General features: G+C 37.4%; 3 protein-coding genes and 1 long non-coding RNA gene across 5 annotated transcripts in view; 2 read left to right on the forward strand and 2 right to left on the reverse strand.

Moving 5' to 3' along the window:
• The window catches only part of LOC136265473 (uncharacterized), an 87,864-nt gene extending 81,825 nt beyond the window's left edge, over window positions 1-6,039 (forward strand). The window contains exon 9 of the mRNA XM_066060360.1: window positions 5,658-6,039. Coding sequence (XP_065916432.1) covers window positions 5,658-5,776 — 119 coding nt within the window. The 3' untranslated portion in view covers window positions 5,777-6,039. The remainder of the gene's footprint in view (window positions 1-5,657) is intronic.
• LOC136265167 (uncharacterized) lies at window positions 33-4,303 on the reverse strand. 2 transcript variants are annotated; one of them, XR_010705414.1, is made up of 3 exons: window positions 4,257-4,303; window positions 4,164-4,205; window positions 33-2,252 (listed from the first exon to the last, which is right to left on the reverse strand). It is a non-coding gene; the product is annotated as an uncharacterized lncRNA (long non-coding RNA). The 2 variants fall into 2 exon arrangements; XR_010705413.1 differs by having other exon boundaries at window positions 4,081-4,205; window positions 4,257-4,289.
• A 2,562-nt stretch (window positions 6,040-8,601) lies between the features above and the next one.
• Window positions 8,602-21,584, forward strand: part of LOC136265414 (uncharacterized) — a 33,510-nt gene continuing 20,527 nt past the window's right edge. The window contains exon 1 of the mRNA XM_066060264.1: window positions 8,602-8,739. Coding sequence (XP_065916336.1) covers window positions 8,655-8,739 — 85 coding nt within the window. The 5' untranslated portion in view covers window positions 8,602-8,654. The remainder of the gene's footprint in view (window positions 8,740-21,584) is intronic.
• LOC136265387 (E3 SUMO-protein ligase ZBED1-like) lies at window positions 15,543-17,534 on the reverse strand. The gene is made up of 2 exons (XM_066060212.1): window positions 17,395-17,534; window positions 15,543-17,342 (listed from the first exon to the last, which is right to left on the reverse strand). Exon 2 carries the CDS (start codon window positions 17,214-17,216, stop codon window positions 15,852-15,854), a length of 1,365 nt encoding a protein of 454 aa, XP_065916284.1. The 5' UTR covers window positions 17,217-17,342; window positions 17,395-17,534; the 3' UTR covers window positions 15,543-15,851.

The raw sequence follows: 21,584 nt of genomic DNA on the forward strand, positions 1-21,584 counted from the left end.
TCTTTGTGGCTTTAAAAAACTTTGAGGTCGCCTTGGATTTTTATGTATCATCCTTAGTGTTTAAAACCACAAAGATCCTCATGGTAGGTCTCTAACTATTACTTAGTGTCTGTAAAAGTACTGCTTACTACAGTAGAGTGGTTAAACGACAAATTTTGATGAAATTGTTCACTATTGTGATGTGATAAAAGTACCAAATTTTATGTACAAGTTGAGTAAGGTATACTAAATCATTTTAGATATGGTGCGACATCCAAATCACTGCAGAAAGCCATACAAGTATATTCAAATCTTTGTTTTTGTTTAAATAGCATGAATGTAATTTCAAATTTAGTGCAATCAGAAAATGTAATCAACTGTACTTAGTCACTTCTAAAGGTGCCAATATTTCAGTGTAAAAAGTAGAGACACAATCCGATAGAAACAGTATCTATGGTTTTGTATACCTTAATTCTCCATGCTTCTTAACATTGCAAGCTAATGAATGACCTGGATGGACACCTCAGCTTCTGGATGTGTTGTTTATGGACACCTCCCTTGATCAGCTCCTGGCCAGATCTTTAAACTTGACATAGACTACAAACGTTTTACAAAGCATTCCACACCCAAATTCCTTTAATTATCTTCCAATGACCAGAGAAACCAGGCAATATCATTTCATGCCTCCAACAACACCTACAACATCATACCAAAAAAAAGCTTTTTTTCCAAAACAGTACAAGAATGGAACTCGTTACCACAATTCCTAATCGAACTAGATGGCTTTGATTCATTTTCTATTTCAAATTACTGTACCAATGTGAATGTATGATTTTTTCTTCCTGAGCATACCAGCATTGACAAATGCAGATGTAAAGTGTCAGTATGTTCACTTTTATGGCTTCTTCAATACATTTCTGTTGGTTTTACTTTTCAGGTTCTTTGAGCATATGATGGTTACTTTTAATGGCACCATATCTAATATCATATTAGTATGAATCAAGCAAACATGTGATCAGATTTGCGAAAAGGGGTCTTCCACACTTACCAACTTTGATGGTTAATGACTTATGATTGGAAAATGCTACTGACTTGACATTTGGCTAGTAGTGAGTACTAACATAGCTTTATGGATGGAGAAAATTTCAGGTTTGTACATTAGCTGAACACTAAGTTATGAGTTGATCTCCTGAGTTCATACAAATGGATGTGTGTGGAACACCCCTTTCGTAAATCCAGTCACATTGTATCAAGTTTGGAGCTTATATCAAAAAGTTAACAATTTTTTTTTTGCTTAGCCGCTCTACTATTATGGACACCAACTAATAGTGTCCTGATTATCAAGGCTTCCTGCTTTTCCAAGTCCGTCTATGTACTATGGGATACTTTGGGATCTTTACTGAGTGTCCAGATTGCACAGGTGTTGCTGTAACAGGTTAACGGATTCCACTGTACCAGGTACTAATGACTATTGGTCATTAAATCTCCATCTGCTGCAAATGCTTTAAGGTGTGATATTATTACATGGTTACTTGTGTACAAAGTGACCTGCTAATTAGTAAGGGTAAGTGAAATTAAATTAACGCATTCTTTGCTATCCAAACTTTCTCATGGACAAATTTAGACAAGTCTTATAACTTGGTATTATTATAGTCATGAAGGAAATGATGATTTCAAACTGTCTAGGTGAAGGGGAGCAGTGTAATAAGCAGCACACACAATAGTGTAAATGTGGTCTAATTTTATTTGGTGATTTTAATTGGGAGACTATGCATTGGTTTTGTAACCATGGCATGGAGGGATATTGGCAGAATTTCATTTCAGGGAATTTTGTAGTTTAAATTTCACACCAATGAAACCACATATCTGGTAATTCATATATCCTTTAATTATACATTAGATAATCACACATAATAGCTGTATTGGCCTGTCAGATCAGTATTGCTCCATCTCATACTTCAGACAGCCATTCCTCCAATATCCCCTGTATACAAATACAGCAGTAATACCTCTTTTAAGCATCTAACTCTCCACTAGCTATGTAGACAAGGTCTTTAGCCTTGCACACTCCCTAGCAGATTTTTCAGGTCCAGAGCTTATAAAGATCAGAATGGATGGATGGATCAGTTAGATTATATCAACCAATCGAACTAACATAAGTTGGACACTGACTTTGCCCTTCTTCATCACATTCCACAAGTAGATAGCTTCATCTTTAGGAGCTCAGGACAACCCTTGCGAACATGGTTGGTGATGAGATCATTAAATGCTTCCTACGTGAATATATTTATCATGATACTTCATCTATTTATAAGGAGTATCTCTGTCATATAGTTTGGTCCCATAAGTTGTGAACATAAATTAACATACATGGGCATCTGGACAATTAGTGCCCAATACCTCAGGTTCACAGTACACAAATAAGGCAAGCAAGATGGTTCTATCATTCCATCACACAAACTGGCTCACACCAGGTACTTCAGGGATGTGCCCAGGTTTAGAATAGTGGTGGCTACAAGAGACAGGGATAAGTCCAGAAATGTTGTGTGAGGCCTTAACTCGTGTATGGCAGAGGTGAATTTGTAGTGGTTGTTGAGTGGTAGTGGTGGCTATTTCATTTGAGAGGTCATACCGACCGCTGTGGGCTCATCCCTGCTTCATGGTTTGTAACAATGTTTAGTTTAGTACATAGGCCGTGTGCATAAACAGTTCAGGTGGACCTAATATCTTGCAAAAATGGTCCAACTAGATCACATGTGACAACAAAATGGTTGTGATGATATACATAGGATAGTTGATTACTTCACCCAACAGTATCACAGTTAACATCCCACCCATGGTACACCGCACATGTTTCCACTCAAATAGATAGCCAGGCCATTTGTTAGTCTATGAATGGAGCCATACTAGTATATAGTGCTGTGGTAAGCTTTCTGATCGGCCAGGCAAAGTACAGATAACTTGTTTCTGATTGTCCACTTAATACCTCAGCTTCGATACAGGGTGGGTTAGGAATTTAGGAGTAGGCAATAATGAAAAAGACTATATCTCAATAACTTTCAATAATGAAACCAATTATCACAATAATAATGAGTCTTTACAGGTGCAAAAAAATTGTTTACGAGCAAGCAAGTAATTATTCTCAAAATGGTTCAAACAGCACTGCCACAACTGGTTGGAGAAATGTCTCACAAGTGTACCCTCAAACTGCCCTTGTTAACAGTATACAAAGGTTTCTATTATCTCAATAATTAGAAAATCAATCACAGCTGTAAGTCATACAGGTGTATAAGTGATTATTACACAGCACTTATCTAGGTAACCAAAATTGCAACAACAGCAGGCTATTTGTCACTACAAAGATTTGAAAGACATTCTAATCACAATTGCTTATAGACCCTAAGGAGTGGTCCAGCTAAACATTGCTATGGCTTCAGATTTCATGATGTTTTATTTTTATGGGGAAACTGAGGGCAGTAACGTTGAGTGTTCTATTACAAATACAAAGTGGAATAACTAGACATGGAACAAGTCTTTTACCTAGTAACTTACTTTTCAATAGCAATACTTTACCTTTCAGATTCCTTTACATTAGCATTTATAGAAAATATACATTTTTTGCCCTATAAAAAGGTGGATGCACTTTTCACGGCATGTATTAAAGTGCTACACCCTTGTGCGCACAGAGTCTATACTGTTATCGCTTTTCTGAAAACATTTCATAGATGTAAATGATGGTTTGTCTATCGTAACATCGAGCTTGCACAAATTACATAATATATTTTAAGGTGGTGGATGTAAAGTGAGGTAGGCTGCAAAAACTAGGGCATACCCAACAGCACTACCAGTGAATACAGAATGAGCATTAATAGCCATGCACTGTAGCATAATTAACAAGCTGACAATTGGCTGTTTCTTCTGTTTGGCCTCTGTACTGACTTGGAAAAAGAACTACGGCAGCTTTGTAAGCAGTCCAGTTATTTGGCCACAGTGGAAGTATTAGTGGACTGTAGCCTTACTATGGAGCTAGCTACCAGTACAATGTAATACATTCCTACCATATATATTCGAGTGTATTCTAATATCTATGTTCCTACTTACCATTTATAGCACTCTAGTTTCTTTGTTCAGTAGTTACCCCACTGAAACTTGGTATAATCATTGGAAGACATTTGATCACTTACACTGATTTTCAAAACAAACCGCTGTACAAACATCCTGCAAGTCTGAAACGTAAAAGCGCTTTAATAAGAGTTGTAATGTACGTGTTACGTCACCTCGTGATTCACCCGCAAAATACTGTGGTTACATATCCTAGTCACGTGAGTGACATGGGATTGGGTGAACTTAGTCAATCCCCTTCTTGGGCCGCACGACACACTACCGTGTGTCTTGATATGCAGTATATATATAATTTGTACATTTACTGATAAAATCAGAATCAGTTAAAGTATTTATAAAATCTGCTTCATCTTTTTCTTTTTCCTGTGGTAAAGAAAAAAATATAGGTTAAAAAGCCCCAAAGCTGGCCATAGGCCGGCTTTGGGGTATACAAATACAAAAAAGTGAAATCTAATCAAAAACAGCCAAGCTGTAAAAAAGGAGTACGGCCCTTGAAAAGGCTATGGTGAAAAAAGACGTGAAATCCAAGGTGGCGGCCAAGAAATGGCTGTGATGGTAGGTCAACGGTAAAAATTTTAAAAACGACAATTCAGGTGAATTTTGTGCCAATTGACCAAACGGCACCAAATTCACCTGAATTGTCGTTATTAAAATTTTTACCATTAACCTACCATCACAGCCATTTCTTGGCCGCCACCTTGGATTTCACATCTTTTTTCACCATAGCCTTTTCAAGGGCTGCACTCCTTTTTTACAGCTTGGCTGTTTTTGATTAGATACACTCTTATCTAAAAGGTTTTTAGACCACAGCAAGTTGAAATACTCGAATTTCATTGGCTACTTACAGGTATCTAAATCCTGTAGATCCCTTGTTCATGTCTCAATAGATTCCTGTCTCTGGGGCGATACAAAAACAATGGCAACGCATGGGAGTTTAACTGGTAACAAGGTGCCGTAACATACTTTACAAGTTACAGGGAGCTGTTAACGCTACATTTCTCATGTCACAAGCAGCTGTGAAGGTAGAACAAGCAGCAGCAAAGGAACAACAAGAAACTGTGGTCTAAATTAGTTAGACATCGAAACACAGTGTTCTACGTGTACGGAATTTAGAAACCTTCAGGCCCTGCAGTAGCTTTCTCACTTTGCTTGTGTGCCACAACACAGGGCCTTTCAGGTTTCTAAATTCCATAGAACCTTGTGTTTTGATGTTAACTATTATACTGACCATATCACTATGCTCATCACAATCACTAATATATAGTTGAAAACACAGAATCAGATGATGATGATGGGAGCACAACTTTGATCATTGTATTCACTATTATCATTGTCCTCCTCATAATATCATTAGTAATAACTGTTGTCATTATTATTTGGTTGTGTGTGGAGCGTTATCACAAACTGAAGCACATCACTTCTGGTAAGATGCATAAACACAAGTGAACAATTAGCCATGACTTTTGTGTTTGCTATAGAGGTTAAAACTCCTGTGAGCCAGCAGCAGTTAAACACAGACACTATCAAGATGCAATCATCAGCTTATGTTCCAGTAGGTCAAGATAATCCAACTTCTTCCATAGTACCACAATATGATACTGTACAAGTTCCTTCTGATCATCAAGATGTACCAATGATGGCTAATCCAGCTTATCTGACCCATAAAAACATCTGATGTGTTACCTTCACACCTTACAAAATATAATGTGTCACCTTATACACATATTGCATATACGTATTCAAATTATTTTCAGCTTGTGTACTTATGAGACTGACATGTACTAGTTATTATAGATGGTTTCCTAGTCATTACAATAAAAGCATATCATCAGTGATCGTCATAATGATAAGTCAGCACATTTCCTTTGTATAATATACTCAGTCTGTATACAGTACACAGTATCACCATATTAGTTAACTAAGTTTACCATTGAAATTCCATGGCCAACTACAGGGGTATAATGCTCATTGGGGTTTAGTTGTAGCTACTAGTCTTGTACAGATTTAATATTTTATGTATTATACTATTCAACACATGCGTTTTGTGAGATTGATACTGGAGATGAATATACTCTAATAGAACAGTCAAGTTAGATTCGACCTTTTAAGGTGAAAGTGTTCTATGAATGTGTACATAATTTTAGAAATGCATCATACTACATCAAAATAACAATATACATGCTTGGACTACTTTAGATGTTAAAATGAATATATTTTGTTCATTAGAGAGCACAGTGATACATATACAAACTTCAAGAAGGTATAATAAACTGGTTGGATACAATACAATTATACAGTAGTAGAAGTATTGATAGTATACTAGTATCTAGGATCACATAATATATTTATAGCTGTAACATGGGCACAAGTGATTTGCCTGATATACATGCCCAAAGGCATATTATTATTATTATTATTATTTTTCCTTACTGTGTAAAACTTCTACAGAAGATAATTATACACAGAAAAGGAGGGGGAGAGAGAGAATCAAAAATTATAGCTACAATAAGCAGTTTAAAACACAAACTAAACTATACTGCTATTACAAATGTGCATGATCAAGAACAAAACTACAATTTCAAATATGTATAGTGACACGAAGATATTTCAATTGATCAACCCTAGAAAGAGGAATACCATGTAAACCTTACCAGAGTTTGAACCAGGGACCTCCATAAACCACTGAAACATTGCTACCTTGGCTGACCACCTCACTTAATTTCTGCTCTATAAATGAAATTTCTAGTTGAAATCTGCTTAGCTATAATCAAATGTTTGTAATTTCATAGATCTACTAACAGTGGCGTATCTAGACTGTGCAATCTAATACTGTACACCATGGTCACATTTGTACTTTTGTTCATTGATTTGATTCTTGTTTTACATACTGAGTCAAAAAAATACTTTTAAATAAATATGTCATTTACAGTTTTATATTTAATTTACTCTTTCTCTGATCTAGCTACAGGAAAATTTGTACAGGATTATGACAACATTGCAGTTGTTTTTTTTCTTGCAGAGTGCAAGGAAAAGTGTAAAGTCTATATATGTTATAGTTAGTTGCCAATCCTTATCTTTACCTATATGTTAACAATGGTGTTGTCTATACTACTGCCTACTCGACTCATTTTGATCACAGAGTTGTGTGTGTGCTATGCCAGAAGCCATTCACACATTGGTGATTACGGTATACTATACACTGTCTACAGTGCAAATTTTAAAGTACAAACTATAGTTTGTAAGTTTGGTTTGATTGAATGGATCATGTAACTATAAATGGTGTTAGTTAAGTGCAACTGCATGCATGCTACTGAAACACAGTGGTAATATAGTTGTTTGCTATGACAAATTGTCAGTAAACAATGTTTATGTATTTAGACTGCCAGTGAGCTAAATTTAAAAGAGGGTTTCTGTTGAAACCCCAGAAACCCATCTAGATCTGCCACTGTTCAGCCCTGTTAACTCTAAAGATACTTCCCATACCTACAGTAGTATTTCACTGAGCTAGAATAAAAGAAGCATATTTTAATCCTAACATTGTTTAATTTGTAAATGAAACTGAAGAATCTCACAATATTAAGCCTTAACAGTTATTTCTTGAATTGCATGGCCAACAATAAATGTCTGAAGAATTTTTACTGGTTCAGTACATGAATTTTAACTTGCAGGAATCAGTATAGCAGGGTGTCTGACATAATGGTGACTCATATAGAAGTACACAAGCCAAGAAGAAGTTTTAGCTTAAACACTCATCTTTACCTCAAATATTTAGGACAATTCTAATGATTAATCATTTTGAATGTTCCAATTCTATTACAGTAATTGACTGTTCTATTAGAGTAGTTAATTTTACTCAGCAACTTTAATTTAATCCTTACAACTAAAATAAAATTTTGACCACCCTTCATTGTTACTTAGTAAGAGATTAACCCTCTCCTTGCTCTTTCTGTCATTTCAATGTCTATGCTTAAAATGCAATTAGCTACATGTGTAACTGACTACGTAGCTAGCACATACTGTTGTAAAAAATTATTTACCCAAGCACCCTGCCACCTTCTAAACCCACCCTTGAAATGTAAACATATAAATAGCTAGTGGCATGAACCACCATGTCGGTGTGTAAAATTATATACAAAAGTTTGGAATACTGGTATATCCATGGAATTCCAATTAATCTCCAAAGCTTATAATGTTATAATAGTGTGTCTAAAGACTGTCCAATTTCTCTACTTCATAACCAATCACAAGTCAATCTTTAAAAAGAAATTTGAAATTTAATATGTCCACAGCCTACTGAATACAGTGGTAAGTGTTATATTAATAGTTTAATGCCAATGTTAAAGCCATATAGACTAATTTAATACTGAGATTTAATTTATCATCTTCCCAAATTCCATAAACAACCATAGTTAACAGGTTTCACACATTAACTATTTCCTTATAAAGTAACTATTTATATTGACACAATTAATTACATCACTACTCTTGGAACAGCAGCTTTAACTGCAACACCTACAAGTTTGATCATTTTGAGTGTAGGGAAGTTACAAGGAATGTTACTCTGTATTGTAAGATCTCAGAAATTCATGGATAATAAAGTGTATATAATCATTTTTCTTGTTACAGCAACATCAGCAGGTTAGAGTTCCACCAGTTAATAGTACAAACATGTGTGCATGAACTACGTTCATATGTTAATCAGTAATACCAGTATAGTTATTACATATGTAACAGCGTTGAAACCGGGTCGGGTCATCCGGGTCATCCGGGTCAACCTGGTCACATTTTCTCCGGGCCATCCGGGTCTGACCCGGTTTACAAATTATCTGGGTCTGACCAGGATTGGATCACGTGAGAAACGAAATTGATCGTTTGACGACGTGGAACCTATAAACGCTAGTCGCGTAGCTCTTTCATGAGCCACGCCCACTTATCGCGTTACAAACATACGCTCAGCCACGCCCATTTATTAGTAATGTGCAGTCTGTAGCATGAAACTGTGTCCGTTTCTGTCTGCAAGCTTACGTGGAGCCACGCCCACTAATCGATTAATGTATGAGTTGTATATAGTCTAGGTCTAGTCTTGCAGCAAGATATTAAGTACTTTTGTGAGCCACACCCATTTTAATATATTGGGAAATTGCAATACTAAGTATGTATGAAGCCACACCCAATTGCTGTCTGTAAACTCACAGTAGCTACGTGGAACCAAACCCACTGACTGATTTTAAATTATAAACTTACCGGCTTAGTTATCACATAACTACTCGTTTACTCAACACGAATCGAACGCTCAAAACGTAGTCTCGCTCGCTCGAGAATACCCGAAACATAGCTCTTATCGCGCGCCTCAGCTTAATTTAATCCGGGTCTGACCCGGATTGCTATCCGGGTCAGTGGGTCATCCGGGTCAGCAGTAGATATTTAAGTTGTAGTAGAGTCTAATACTGTTTTCTATCTGTGTGCAGTCACCTCAGCTCATGTAGGTAGCTACTATAGCTATATTATACACGTTTTTCCTTTGGGTTTAATTTGAAGTTGTAAGATTTACTTTTTGATTTAAATTGTATGGAGAACTTTGAAAGTATCCAGAAAGTTTGTACAGTATGAATACACTTAACACATATTATGTAATGTACGTATGTGTCTGTAGCCTTCACTATCACTAATGGTCCACAAGACACAACAGTGTGTATCAATCAAGTGGTAAATTGTACATGTGGATTTACTGGAGCTGATCCTAACCTTTTTGTACCAAATTGGAATATAATTAAGAGAAGAGATGGTGTAGCTGTCAGTAATGAGACTATCAGTGGATTTCAAATCATCAGTGACACTAATGATGGACTGGAGTGGATAGCTGATCTACGTAATGGAAACAATAGTGTGTTAAGAGTTGGTCCAGTGAGTGAGACTGATGATCAGTCATCATATCAGTGTAGTTTTGCATTGTCGAATGAAATTATTGAAAGCTCTATAGGAACTCTGACAGTATTAGGTAAGTCAAAGTGTTAACACACAAAGTATAATACACACAACGTTGATTAATTATATTAGCTATGCACATACCTCAAGTATGAGTATGGAGTATTGTTGTTGTTTTGCAACAACAATTAATTTAGTGTACACAAAATAGTAAATGTAACCCAGTCTGACAAAACCGGGCTTATCGCCTATTTAATGCGCCTATCAATGTAATGCCCGACTACCACTGATACGGGCTGAGGGTGGGGAAAGGTCGGGGATGGTGGAGGAATTGATCGCTAAATTTCCCCGACATAGTGGGGATTTTTATTTATTTATTTTATTTATTCATTTATTAATGCTTTACAGCACAAGTGCTGAAGGTCTGTAGGACACCTGGTCCTACAGCCTGCTCAAAGACTTTAGCTACTTAGACTTTAACTACTTAAGGTGTGTTTGAAAAGTTGGAGAATTTGTCTTCGCTAAAGAAATTCACTCAGACAGCGAAGATGTGCGCTTTCAGTTTAGGAAAGAGTAGGCATCAACAAGTAACTCTTGACGGTTCAACCAGTGAGTCACATGCAGTTAACTCGGGTGTCCCCCAAGGAACAATCTTAGCCCCTCTATTATTTTTATGTTATATTAATGACCTCCCATTATCAATCAATGCCAACATTGGTCTGTATGCTGACGATACCATACTTTATACTGTTATTCACTCTACATCCGACTGTTTATCACTTCAAAATGATCTCAACTCCTTATCACAATGGGGCACTAGATCTGGTATGTTTTTTAATCCTGATAAAAGTGTATTCATGAGAATCACTCGTAAACACAATCCGATCACTTACAACTACACCATTAATGACATCTCTATCCAAGAAGTTTCATCTACTAAATATTTAGGAGTTACAATCACCAATGACTTGTCTTGGTCCACACACATTACTAACATCACATCCAAAGCTCTATCAGTCAAAGCATTCCTACAGAGAAATCTTAAGTCCTGCCCAACTCAAATCAAATTGAAATGTTATAATGCCATGATAAGACCAATCTTAGAATACGCCAATCCTGTCTGGTCCCCTCACATAAGAAGAGACATTGATAGGCTTGAACGAGTACAGAGGCAATCTGCCAGATTCATTATGGCTGACTTCTCGCATTTCAGCAGCGTAACTAACATGCTCATTGACCTTAACATTCCCAGCTTAGAACACCGCAGACAAGTATCTAGTATCACCCTCCTCTACAAAATTGTTCACAATCTCATTGATATATCCCCAGTTGATTTAATCCCTGTCACTTCTAACACCAGAGGACATGATCAAAGATTTCATCATATCTATGCAAGGACCAATCAGTACAGTAATTCATTCTTCCCTAGATCAATTAGACTGTGGAATTCACTCCCACCTGACCTAATCCAACAACAATCATTACAATTTTTTAAGTACCAACTGAAATTATTATTACTTTCCCCTACCAATCAGTAATCCCATAATCAATCATATTGTAAAACATTTTGTATGCATGTTTCATATGTGCGTTAATCCTCAAACTGAGGCTGCACATTTTTGGAAAATAAATAAAAATATAAGAGTGTCTCGGGTGCTAGCTATTACGTTCATACTATCCACTCGAACTAACTCATCACTATAGACCAACGCCACACGATCGTACAAATCCCCTCCTAGCCCCAGTATTCTCGGGGTCTGCAGGCCGAGACTTGGTCGGGGTTTGTATTGCCAGTGCTCCCCCAGTAGGTGGAGAATTGTAATTTTCAGAAATGCAAATCCCCACCTTCCCCCACCTCAGCCCGTATTAGTGGTAGTCGGGGATTACAATGATAGGTGCATAAAAGTATCGAGAAATACTGGTTTTAAGTATTTAGTGTTTTTTTTTTGTTTTTTTTTTATGTTTTTTTATATTCATTCATTATTAATGAACACGTTTTAACAACACATAAATAGTGTGTTGTAGATCGCCAATGGTTGAAGCTATGTGTACCAAATTTTCACACGTTTTACACCAATTCCTAACCTACCAGTAAAAAATAAAAAAACACACTAAATACTTAAAACCGGTATTTCTCGATACTTATAGTACCAGAGCATCCACTGTGCAAGTAGCCAACAACTAACTTCCCCGCCATTTTAGATAGTTTTTAAACCGAGGTTGACTGTATCAGGCGAGCTGCAAATTGGTTGGGAGGCGGGGGCCCTAGAAGCAGAGATGCCAACCTCTGAACAATTTTAGGAGTGAGACCTCAAACACTACCAGCAGTGTGGACCAGATTCAAGTGCAGCTCCAGGATTTTTGGTAGTGAAGACCAAAAAAAAAAAAAAAAAAAAAAAAAAGGTCATCGCATGTTCTAAGTACAAAAATAAGCACAGGTCTGCCCAATTTTAAGCACAGGGCTAATTACAAAGCAGATCAGGCGTGAGAAATGCGTGAGAACTAAGCTGAAAGAGTGAGAAACAGAGGGTTAGGCGTGAGAGCGTGAGATTACTAGCCAAAGAGTGAGACTCACGCCTAATGCGTGAGAGTTGGCATGTCTGTAGAAGGCGGGAAAGATGGTGTTCAAAAATAGAAAAGGAAGGCCAAGGGATGAATTAGGCCAAATTTTGAGCCATTGAGGTCTCAAAACTGGCTAAAATGAAAGGAAATTCACAGCAGAGGTACTTATTCAACACCACAGAGCTGTACAGTCACATACAGTCATTCCCAGGCTGACCAGAGCTCCATTAAGGCCCCACACCACACGTACGGATCGCCACTGGTCTTGGGAAAAGCAGCCAGCAAAACCAGACCACTCACAGGGGCGGATCTAGGATTTATAAAGGGGGGGGGGGGGGGGGCTAACTCAAGGTATTAATCTCTTGGGTAGAGGTGTGCGAAGCATGCTGGAACTAGGGGGTCTGGGGGCATGCCCCCCAGGAAATTTTTGAAAAATAGATGCTAAAATACTGCAATTTGGAGACATTTTCACATAAAAGTCATAATAATTTCTGCCTGTAGATATTTTATATACTGCCTTTAGATTATAGGTATGGCTCTCTGAATCATTTTATTAATGGAAAAGTTTGGGTAGGTACAGACAACCAAGTACATGATGCACCCTCTCACAATTGCACAACACTGAATAGGTGCATGTTAGAATAATAATGTTGAAAGTGGAAAATTTTGAAATTTGAACAATACAAGATTGGATCTGAGAGCATTTCCAATGGAAATTGTGTACCTGAATTAAGTATTGCCATACATATTAACTACACAAGTAGATAAATGAAGCCCTTTAAACAGACCAATGCACTTCATTGTATGTATAGGTACAGACAGATTTGGAAAAATTCCATAACAGAAGTTTTACAGAACCAACTATATGCTTCCAGTGTATGTTCTATTAGAGTAATTAACTGACTGCTCTATTAGAGTATCTCGATCTTGTACACCTCCAATGCTGATCCGGATCCTTGTTGCATAAACTTTAGCATAAATCCACTTATAATACCTTGGAAAGATGTTTATAAGGTGGTTTTATGAGTATTTGTATTATTAGTGATCATATAATTATGCTAAGACAAAATTTCATAATACTCAGCATATTGATCTAGTAAAGCCTAAATATGAAGGAGGCGGGGGGGGGGGGGGGCTTCAGCCCCCAAAGCCCCCCCCCCCGGATCCGCCCCTGACTCAAGTCTAGCTGATTTTAAATGTGGAATTAGATAGTTTATTCATGTAGCTGTGTGTCCTGGGTGGAAAATCGAATCTGCTGACATGGGCGATAAGACCAGTTTTCTCAGACTGGGTCACAAATTTCCTTGTCTAAAAAAGGGTATGTTTAAAATAATTTATCACCTTGTTGACATCCCCACTACTTCTTACCTGACATCTTTACCCATGATACATGATACTATAGAGGCTATAATAATTATGAAATTTATGTAACCATGACAACAATTGATTTCCTTCTTTCCCATGCGTATCAAAACTTGGAATTCTCTATCCCAGCATGTGATCGACTCTAAGGATATGGATAAATAGATTTAAGCTGGTCTAGTAACAATTAATTACTTAAGTATTGTAGTTATGTGTGAATCAGTTGTGATCTGTACATCATAGCTACTCTTTTCAGAGGTCTGCACAGTAGTAGTAATAATAATGATGATAATAGTTTGAACACAATTTTGCAAACCTTAATCATGTGCATTAGTTACTGGTGTTTACAGAATTACATGCTGGGCTAGCATATCAGTTTGCATGCTACAGTCATATCTGAATTGACCCACACACTACTAGCTTGTATGTTATACATACATGTTATAGATCCACCATCACTCATCAACATCACAGTGGAGGATACTGGTACCACCTTCATCACTATATCATGGATTAGTACATCAGTTGGTAGTGTGACTTATACTATATCATTATCATCTTCAACTGGTGATGTGATAATGTCACACATCACTACTGATACTCAGTACACTATTAATGGACTAACCAGTGATACATCATATAGGATCAGTGTTGTCCCTAGTGTGGGAATGTGTCAGGGAGAAGGAAAAGAAGTAATGGTGGATACAACAGGCATATCAACTAGCATATCCATTGGTAAGCTATCCACTAATGGTCAGTAATGGATAATTAATTAAATGCTGCCATGTTTAGTATATACTGTATGGTATACTGTACATACGTAGCTAACACACTATAAAATAGTCACTTAATTTGCCATGTACATAGCTAACTACTTTAGTAGTTTGGCATCTATAATGTACAGTGTACTAAGACATGAACTTCCAAAAATTCAGCCAACTTGTCCACACAGTTTTTTCCAATCATACGGCTAGTTAGTTACTTGTACATTAGTAGCTTTTACAGTATCTCACTCACAATAGAAACCCCTTATGTATAATTGTATGGTAAATATGTAATTCAATTTGTTATTACAAAATTAACTGTCACAAATGTTCTATCTGTATAGTTCAACCTTCCAGAAGCATGGTAATTGTTTTACAACCTACTACTTCAAATTCAATTGAAGGTTTGATAATTCTTATGAAATTGTGTTATAGCTGCTGTCTAAACTTTTAACTTGTATTTACTCTGTGTGTACGTGCATGTGTGCATGCATGTGTGTGTGTGTGTGTGTGTGTGTGTGTGTGTGTGTGTGTGTGTGTGTGTGTGTGTGTGTGTGTGTGTGTGTGTGTGTGTGTGTGTGTGTGTGTGTGTGTGTGTGTGTGTGTGTGTGTGTGTGTGTGTGTGTGTGTGTGTGTGTGTGTGTGTGTGTGTGTGTGTGTGTGTGAGGCAGCTTAGCCAAGTGTCTAGAGTATCGGCCTGATAATCAAAAGGTTCCAAGTTTGATGCCTGATTATGCCATTGTGGTGTTGTTGTTGTTGTTTCGATTCCTTGAACAAGAAATTTTACTCACATTGTTCCACTCTACCCAGCTGTATATTAGGGGTGTCACGATATAGAAATTTTTATGTCACATGTCACAGGCATTTATGTCACGACATGTCACATGTCACGACATAAGCCACTTTGTTCAGTTGGTTGTATGTGTATTATATCTATCTACAGGTAAAACCTCATCACTTATCAACCAACGCCAAGCCACTGCATCCAACTAGAACATTATTACAGTTGCTATATTGTTTATAACATCATGTAACAAATTAACAATTTTAATGAGTACAAGTCTGAAGTTATGAAGTATAAACTGTTTTATAAACCATTAAAACTTTGTCACTTGTCACTAGCTGTCAGGTAATTAGTTAAGCTTTGTTTTCAAAAAGGAAAATTAGTTGGTCAGCATGTTCAGGGGTTAGACGACTCCTGCTGCTTGAAATGATATTCCCTGATGAGCTGAATAACCTTTCTGAAGGTACACTGGTTGCTACAAAGCAATGTACAGCTTTGACTAGCTGACACAACAGGGGATACACTGACTGTCTTGATTTCCACCATGTTAGAGGATCTGAATCAAGGTCCTTCACAGGCTGTTCAGCCCTGTAGAGCTCTAATTCCTTTGATGCTTTGCAAGTAGAAGATCCAGAGCTGTTCTGCCCTTCAAACAAGTCTCCTATCAACTTAGAAATTGGTCCCTTCTTTTTCTTGCTCACCGGTGGATCTAAATCATCATCATCCACAACTTCTTCAGTTCTCAATTCTTGATTTGTACTATCAGATTCCAAAGAAATCAACTCCTCTTCTACCATGTCTACAATTTCTCGCTTGCTATAGGAGTCAAGAAATGGTAGTTCCTTATATCTTGGATCTAGGAAAGTAGCCATATTGATTATCCTCTCCACAGCTGGCTTGTGATACCTATCATCCAGGTCTTTCTTAATCTCCTGCTTTACTGCCTTAGACGTAGCAGAGTCTCCTTGAGTGATCTTCAGTGTTTTAGTAAGTAACTTATAGAGCAGAGGCTTAACAGTGCTTAATGTGGGATATCTAACAGCTCCCATAACAGTGGTAGCTTGCTGGAATGGCTTCAGTAGCTCCACTAGCATTTCAACAACTTCCCAATCACCGCTTTCCAACATCAAATGCCTGTCCTTCCCTTCCACCAACACTGCTGAAATAGCCGTTTGTTGTTCAATCAGTCTCTGTAACATAGAAAGTGTGCTACCCCAGCGTGTTACACAATCTTGAACAAGCATGTGTTGTGGCAACTTTAACAATTCTTGCTTTTCTCGTAACTTGTAGGTCTCTTTTGTTGATCTCTTGAAATGGCTGACAATTGCCTTGCAACGTGCAATAATTCTCTGCACTCTTGCTACCTTCAGACCTTTGTTGACTGCCAATTGTAAAGTGTGAGCTATGCATGGAAAGTGGTCGATATTCAACAGAGTGAAGGCATTGACAATGTTACTACCATTATCACTGATACCTCCACAAACCTTATCTGTGATTTTCCAGTCCGAAAACATAGATGAGAGTACATCTTTCAATGAAGCTGCATCATGGTCCTGTGGGACCTCAAGTGTTTGAAGACACTTGCTCTGCAGAGTAAAATTATCAGCTATGAAATGAACTGTTAAAGACATGTATGAACATTGCTGGTGCTGTGATGTCCACAGGTCTGTTGTTATGGTACATTTGCTTGCCAAAGCCAGCTGTTTTTCAACTGCCATCCTAACTCCGCTGTATGCCTCAGGAAGAACTTTTGTAGTTATGTGAGTACGGTGTGGCAGCTGAAATCTAGGCTCAGCAACCTGTAATAGGTTGCGAAAAGCTGGCTCATCCACTAAGCTTAATGGCTGCATCGTGTGAAATATAAAATTTGTTGTTGCACGAAGCAGAGAACAGTACCTGGGGCTATTCTGTAGAAACGGAGCTGTCCTTTTGTATGCTGCACTAAGCGTGAGTTGTTTAGACTCTGGCTGGGCTTCAGCTTCATCATCCACGACTGTGTCTTCTTCGGACAATTTTCCGCCATTGACAGAGTTGGTTTTCCCAGTTTTCTCTAAGTATTTCTTGAATTCGCTGATGTGCAATCGTTCGAGATGATACGTCATATTGGACGTGTTACCCGAGTAGGCAATTATCGCTCGACAAAGACGGCACGCTATTTTCTTCTTGTCTACTACCATTCCATCACTGTCCGCCATGAACCCAAAGTAAGTCCATATTTCACTTCTAGTCTTAAAACTAGGGGCAGCAAAAGTTAAATTGGCATCCATTTCTCGAGACAATGGCCATTATTCACTTACAGGTGCACGTGAGGTCACGTGTACGTATCGCGACATACAGTACTGTATGTCGTATCGTATCGTAGACTTATATGTCGTGACATGTCGTATATCGTGACTATCGCGGCATCCCTACTGTATATCGGGGACCTGGTGGCCTGGTGTCATCTGGGGAAGCAGCCCATCCAGCTGTAACATCAGTAGGTGGCTGGTATTTACTGGAGAAGCAAATGCTCAACTGTCCTTGTCTCGCTTAGCGGTGTTGGGGTTGTTGTGGAACTTCAGGTTCCACGACCTCTCACTGATACCTGGACAGTCCTCCTACAGGCCAATAGCCCTGCCCCAGGAGGATTTGTCTGCACAAGGCTCAAGTGCTTGAGTGATGCACAGGCATCCCAGTGTTGGTTTGCTGAGTGGCAATAGCTGTGTTTGCATGGATTTTTGTAGGCTTTGTACTTTTATGATGGACATACCACACATACATACAATAAATATACTCATAAAAGGTTTACTGATCATGTCACTATGCTTATCATAATCACTAATAGATGATGACAGTGAATTAGATGATGACGGGAACACAACTTTGATCATTGTATTCACTATTATCATTGTCCTCCTCATAATATCATTAGTAATAACTGTTGTCATTATTGTTTGGTTGTGTGTTGAGCGGTATCACATACTACAGCACATCACTTCTGGTAAGATGCATAAATAGAAGTGAATAGTTACAATGACTTTTGTGTTTACTGTAGAAGTTAAAACTCCTGTGAACCAGCAGCAGTCAAACACAGACACAATCAAAATGCAGTCATCTCCAGCTTATGTTCCAGTAGGTCAAGATAATCCAACTTCTTCCATAGTACCACAATATGATACTGTACAAGTTCCTTCTGATCATCAAGATGTACCAATGATGGTTAATCCAGCTTATCTGACCCATAGGAACATCTGAAGTGTTACTTCAATGAAACACATGCACCCACCTTTCACAAAATGTAATTGGTGTACCTTATTGTGCAGTAATACTGCATATAGCATGCACATTCTTTACAGCTTGTGTACTTATGAGACTGACAAGTGTTATAGTTATTATAAATGGTGTTCTTGATCACTACAAAAAGCATATCATCAGTGATCGTGACAACACCCTATAGCTATTAGTCAACTAACTTTACAATGTATGAAATTCCATGACCAATTACAGGAGTACATGCTCATTTGTACTACTCTTGTATGGATATAGTTAATCATAGAACACTGTTGAGTGGCATTTACTCTTCGTATTATTCAACACATTGGAGATGAATATTATACTCTAATAGAACAGTCATGTTCCAATATTGTTCTCAACCCGTAAGGTGGAAGTGTTCTATGAATGTTTACTTCTTGAAATACATCATACTACATCAATATGACAACACTTGGACTACAGTACCTTAAGATGTACACAATAATGTGCCTTGTTCATCAGAGGGCACAGTGGTATGTACAAACCTTCAAGAAAAGCACATAAACTGGTAGGAGTATAATGGATGTTGGAATCTAGGACAATATATTTAAAAATATAGCTACTATTATAAACAAAATATACCTATATAGATTCCTCTAAGGCCTTGATGTTTTAGCCACTTTTTGTAGTCTATTTTATTTTCATAATGTTTGTAACAACACAGGACAGCAGGGGTGCATGGATCCGGGGGGATTCAAAGGGTTCCATGGAACCCCCCTTTTGAAAGAACCTCTCTTACTCGAGATATACTCTAATAGATAGGGTCCGCAAACCAAAAAATCGATCTCTTCAAATCGACATACAAACTGTAGTCATGTGTAGGGGTAGATCTAATCAAGAAAACACTAGAGTGGCAGCAAATTTCGTCCATGTCTTCTAGTGAAAATAAAGCGAAATACCTTGAATTCGATCGATTTTTCGCCGTCGTAATTTACAATGTTATTCTTTTGAGCCAAAACTCTCTCTCAAGCTTTGAGAGGTTGTCCACTCTTACTTTGGAGTATAGGTAGTTTAATATAATTAATTAATATTTGGTAGTGGCGTCGCGCGTATCGCCGATCGGCGAAAAAAAAGACGTTTCGTGATCTGGAGCACAGCAGACTTGCAGGAAATGCTGCAACATTTACTGCAGTGATCACCTCCAAGTCAAGTACCTGTGTGCAGAATACGGTGTGGATTGAAGTTTGTTGACCATCTGGCTGAGACCAGCCTCGCCTGATTTAGCAAAAATTCCTCCGCGATCCAACAAATACTGCAGTCTCGTGCACATAAGCACCTTTAAGTGTGTTGAATTATGGAAATGATTACTCAGTACAAGTACAAACTTCCAGCGAAGGCTAGATTACGGACACGTTAATCAATTACTGCATGCGAAACGCGATTTATTGCACAAAACCAAGGCTCTCGTAACTAATATATAATTTTACAAAAATATTGTGAAATATACTTGACAACTACTCTGAGTGCAGTTAAATAAACATGTTTGTGATTGTTAATTAATTTCAGTGACATTATGTATAAAAAATCAATTTCTGACTGTTCTATAGGAATATCTGACTGCTCTATTGGAGAGTTTCCTTCATGCAAGTTATACATATTATAGCTATGTGGCGTTGGTGTAAATTGACCTATATAATTAATTTTAATGCTGGCATATTGCATGCTATAGTAAAATCATTGTGCCTTTTTCTGAAAAAAATATTCTTCCTCATATATACTCAACAGGGTTAAACGTATAGTCTAGACATAGCATCTGCATTTTCATTTTGATATGCAATGTATTATTTGGTATGTATATGCTGATCCCACTTATGCATGGGGGCAGTATATTAGCAATAATTATAGTAACTATCAAAAGCAGAAACCAAGGGTTTGCTCCAATTCCATAGTTGATGGTAGGGAAGAGTGGCTCTGCTGACTACTGTAAGGATATGTAAAATAAAATCAAAAGTTGAGATATACACCTAAAAGCAATCTTCAAGACAACAGTTTAAAATACGTACATTTTGTTTATCCTATCTGTGTGGGCCACTCTTATACATTCCATGTAATTTTTCAAACTACTAAAATTCTGCCTCAAAAACTTCAAAATCAGGACCCAGTGCAAGACAACTTTTCAACTATTTGAATTTTGTGAAAAGATCTATATTAGTATGACAAAGTCATTGCGATAATTACTCTAAATTCAGTGACATGTGACTACTGCTCTTATTAAATGTTGATCTAATCCATTATAATTTAATTTAATTTACTATGTCAATTTTCAAGTTCCAGTAAATCATCCAATTGGCATCTCATTATAACAATTAATCAAAATTTCTTCCAAATAACAAATGACTAAACTTCATTTTTAGAGATTTTGTGTCATGGAATTTCTTGCACAGGATAGACATGATTGAGACTGAATAAGTTGCAATTGGTACTTTGGTACAAAATTAGCTACCAGGAAATATCACGGCTTTGTATGATAGTTTTCCATGCAGATATAATTTCAAGGCATGTAAAAACTTGTCTGGGGAGCATACCATTTGACCTTGCATGCTACTGCATCTGAGTATCACATAAGAATAAATGATCAGATAATTATAAGCTCTAATTTAACTATCAAAAGGTGTGCATGCATAACTATGCTACATGACTTTCATAGCTATAGCTATATAGATCTGGCCATGCACTCAAGACCTCTGGACTCCATCCTTACTACAGAAATGATCATCTTACTGTGCTCACAGTGATTTATAATCATATCAAGTTAGTAACATTATATGCTGAATTCCGTAGAACTTTCATTACAA

This window comes from Dysidea avara, chromosome 1 (assembly GCF_963678975.1).
Source record: "Dysidea avara chromosome 1, odDysAvar1.4, whole genome shotgun sequence".
Taxonomy (NCBI): Eukaryota; Metazoa; Porifera; class Demospongiae; order Dictyoceratida; family Dysideidae; genus Dysidea; species Dysidea avara.

Excerpts from the sequence above, each read along its gene's own strand:
- LOC136265387 (XM_066060212.1), bottom strand. The coding sequence starts at position 17,216 with ATGGCAGTTGAAAAACAGCTGGCTTTGGCAAGCAAATGTACCATAACA.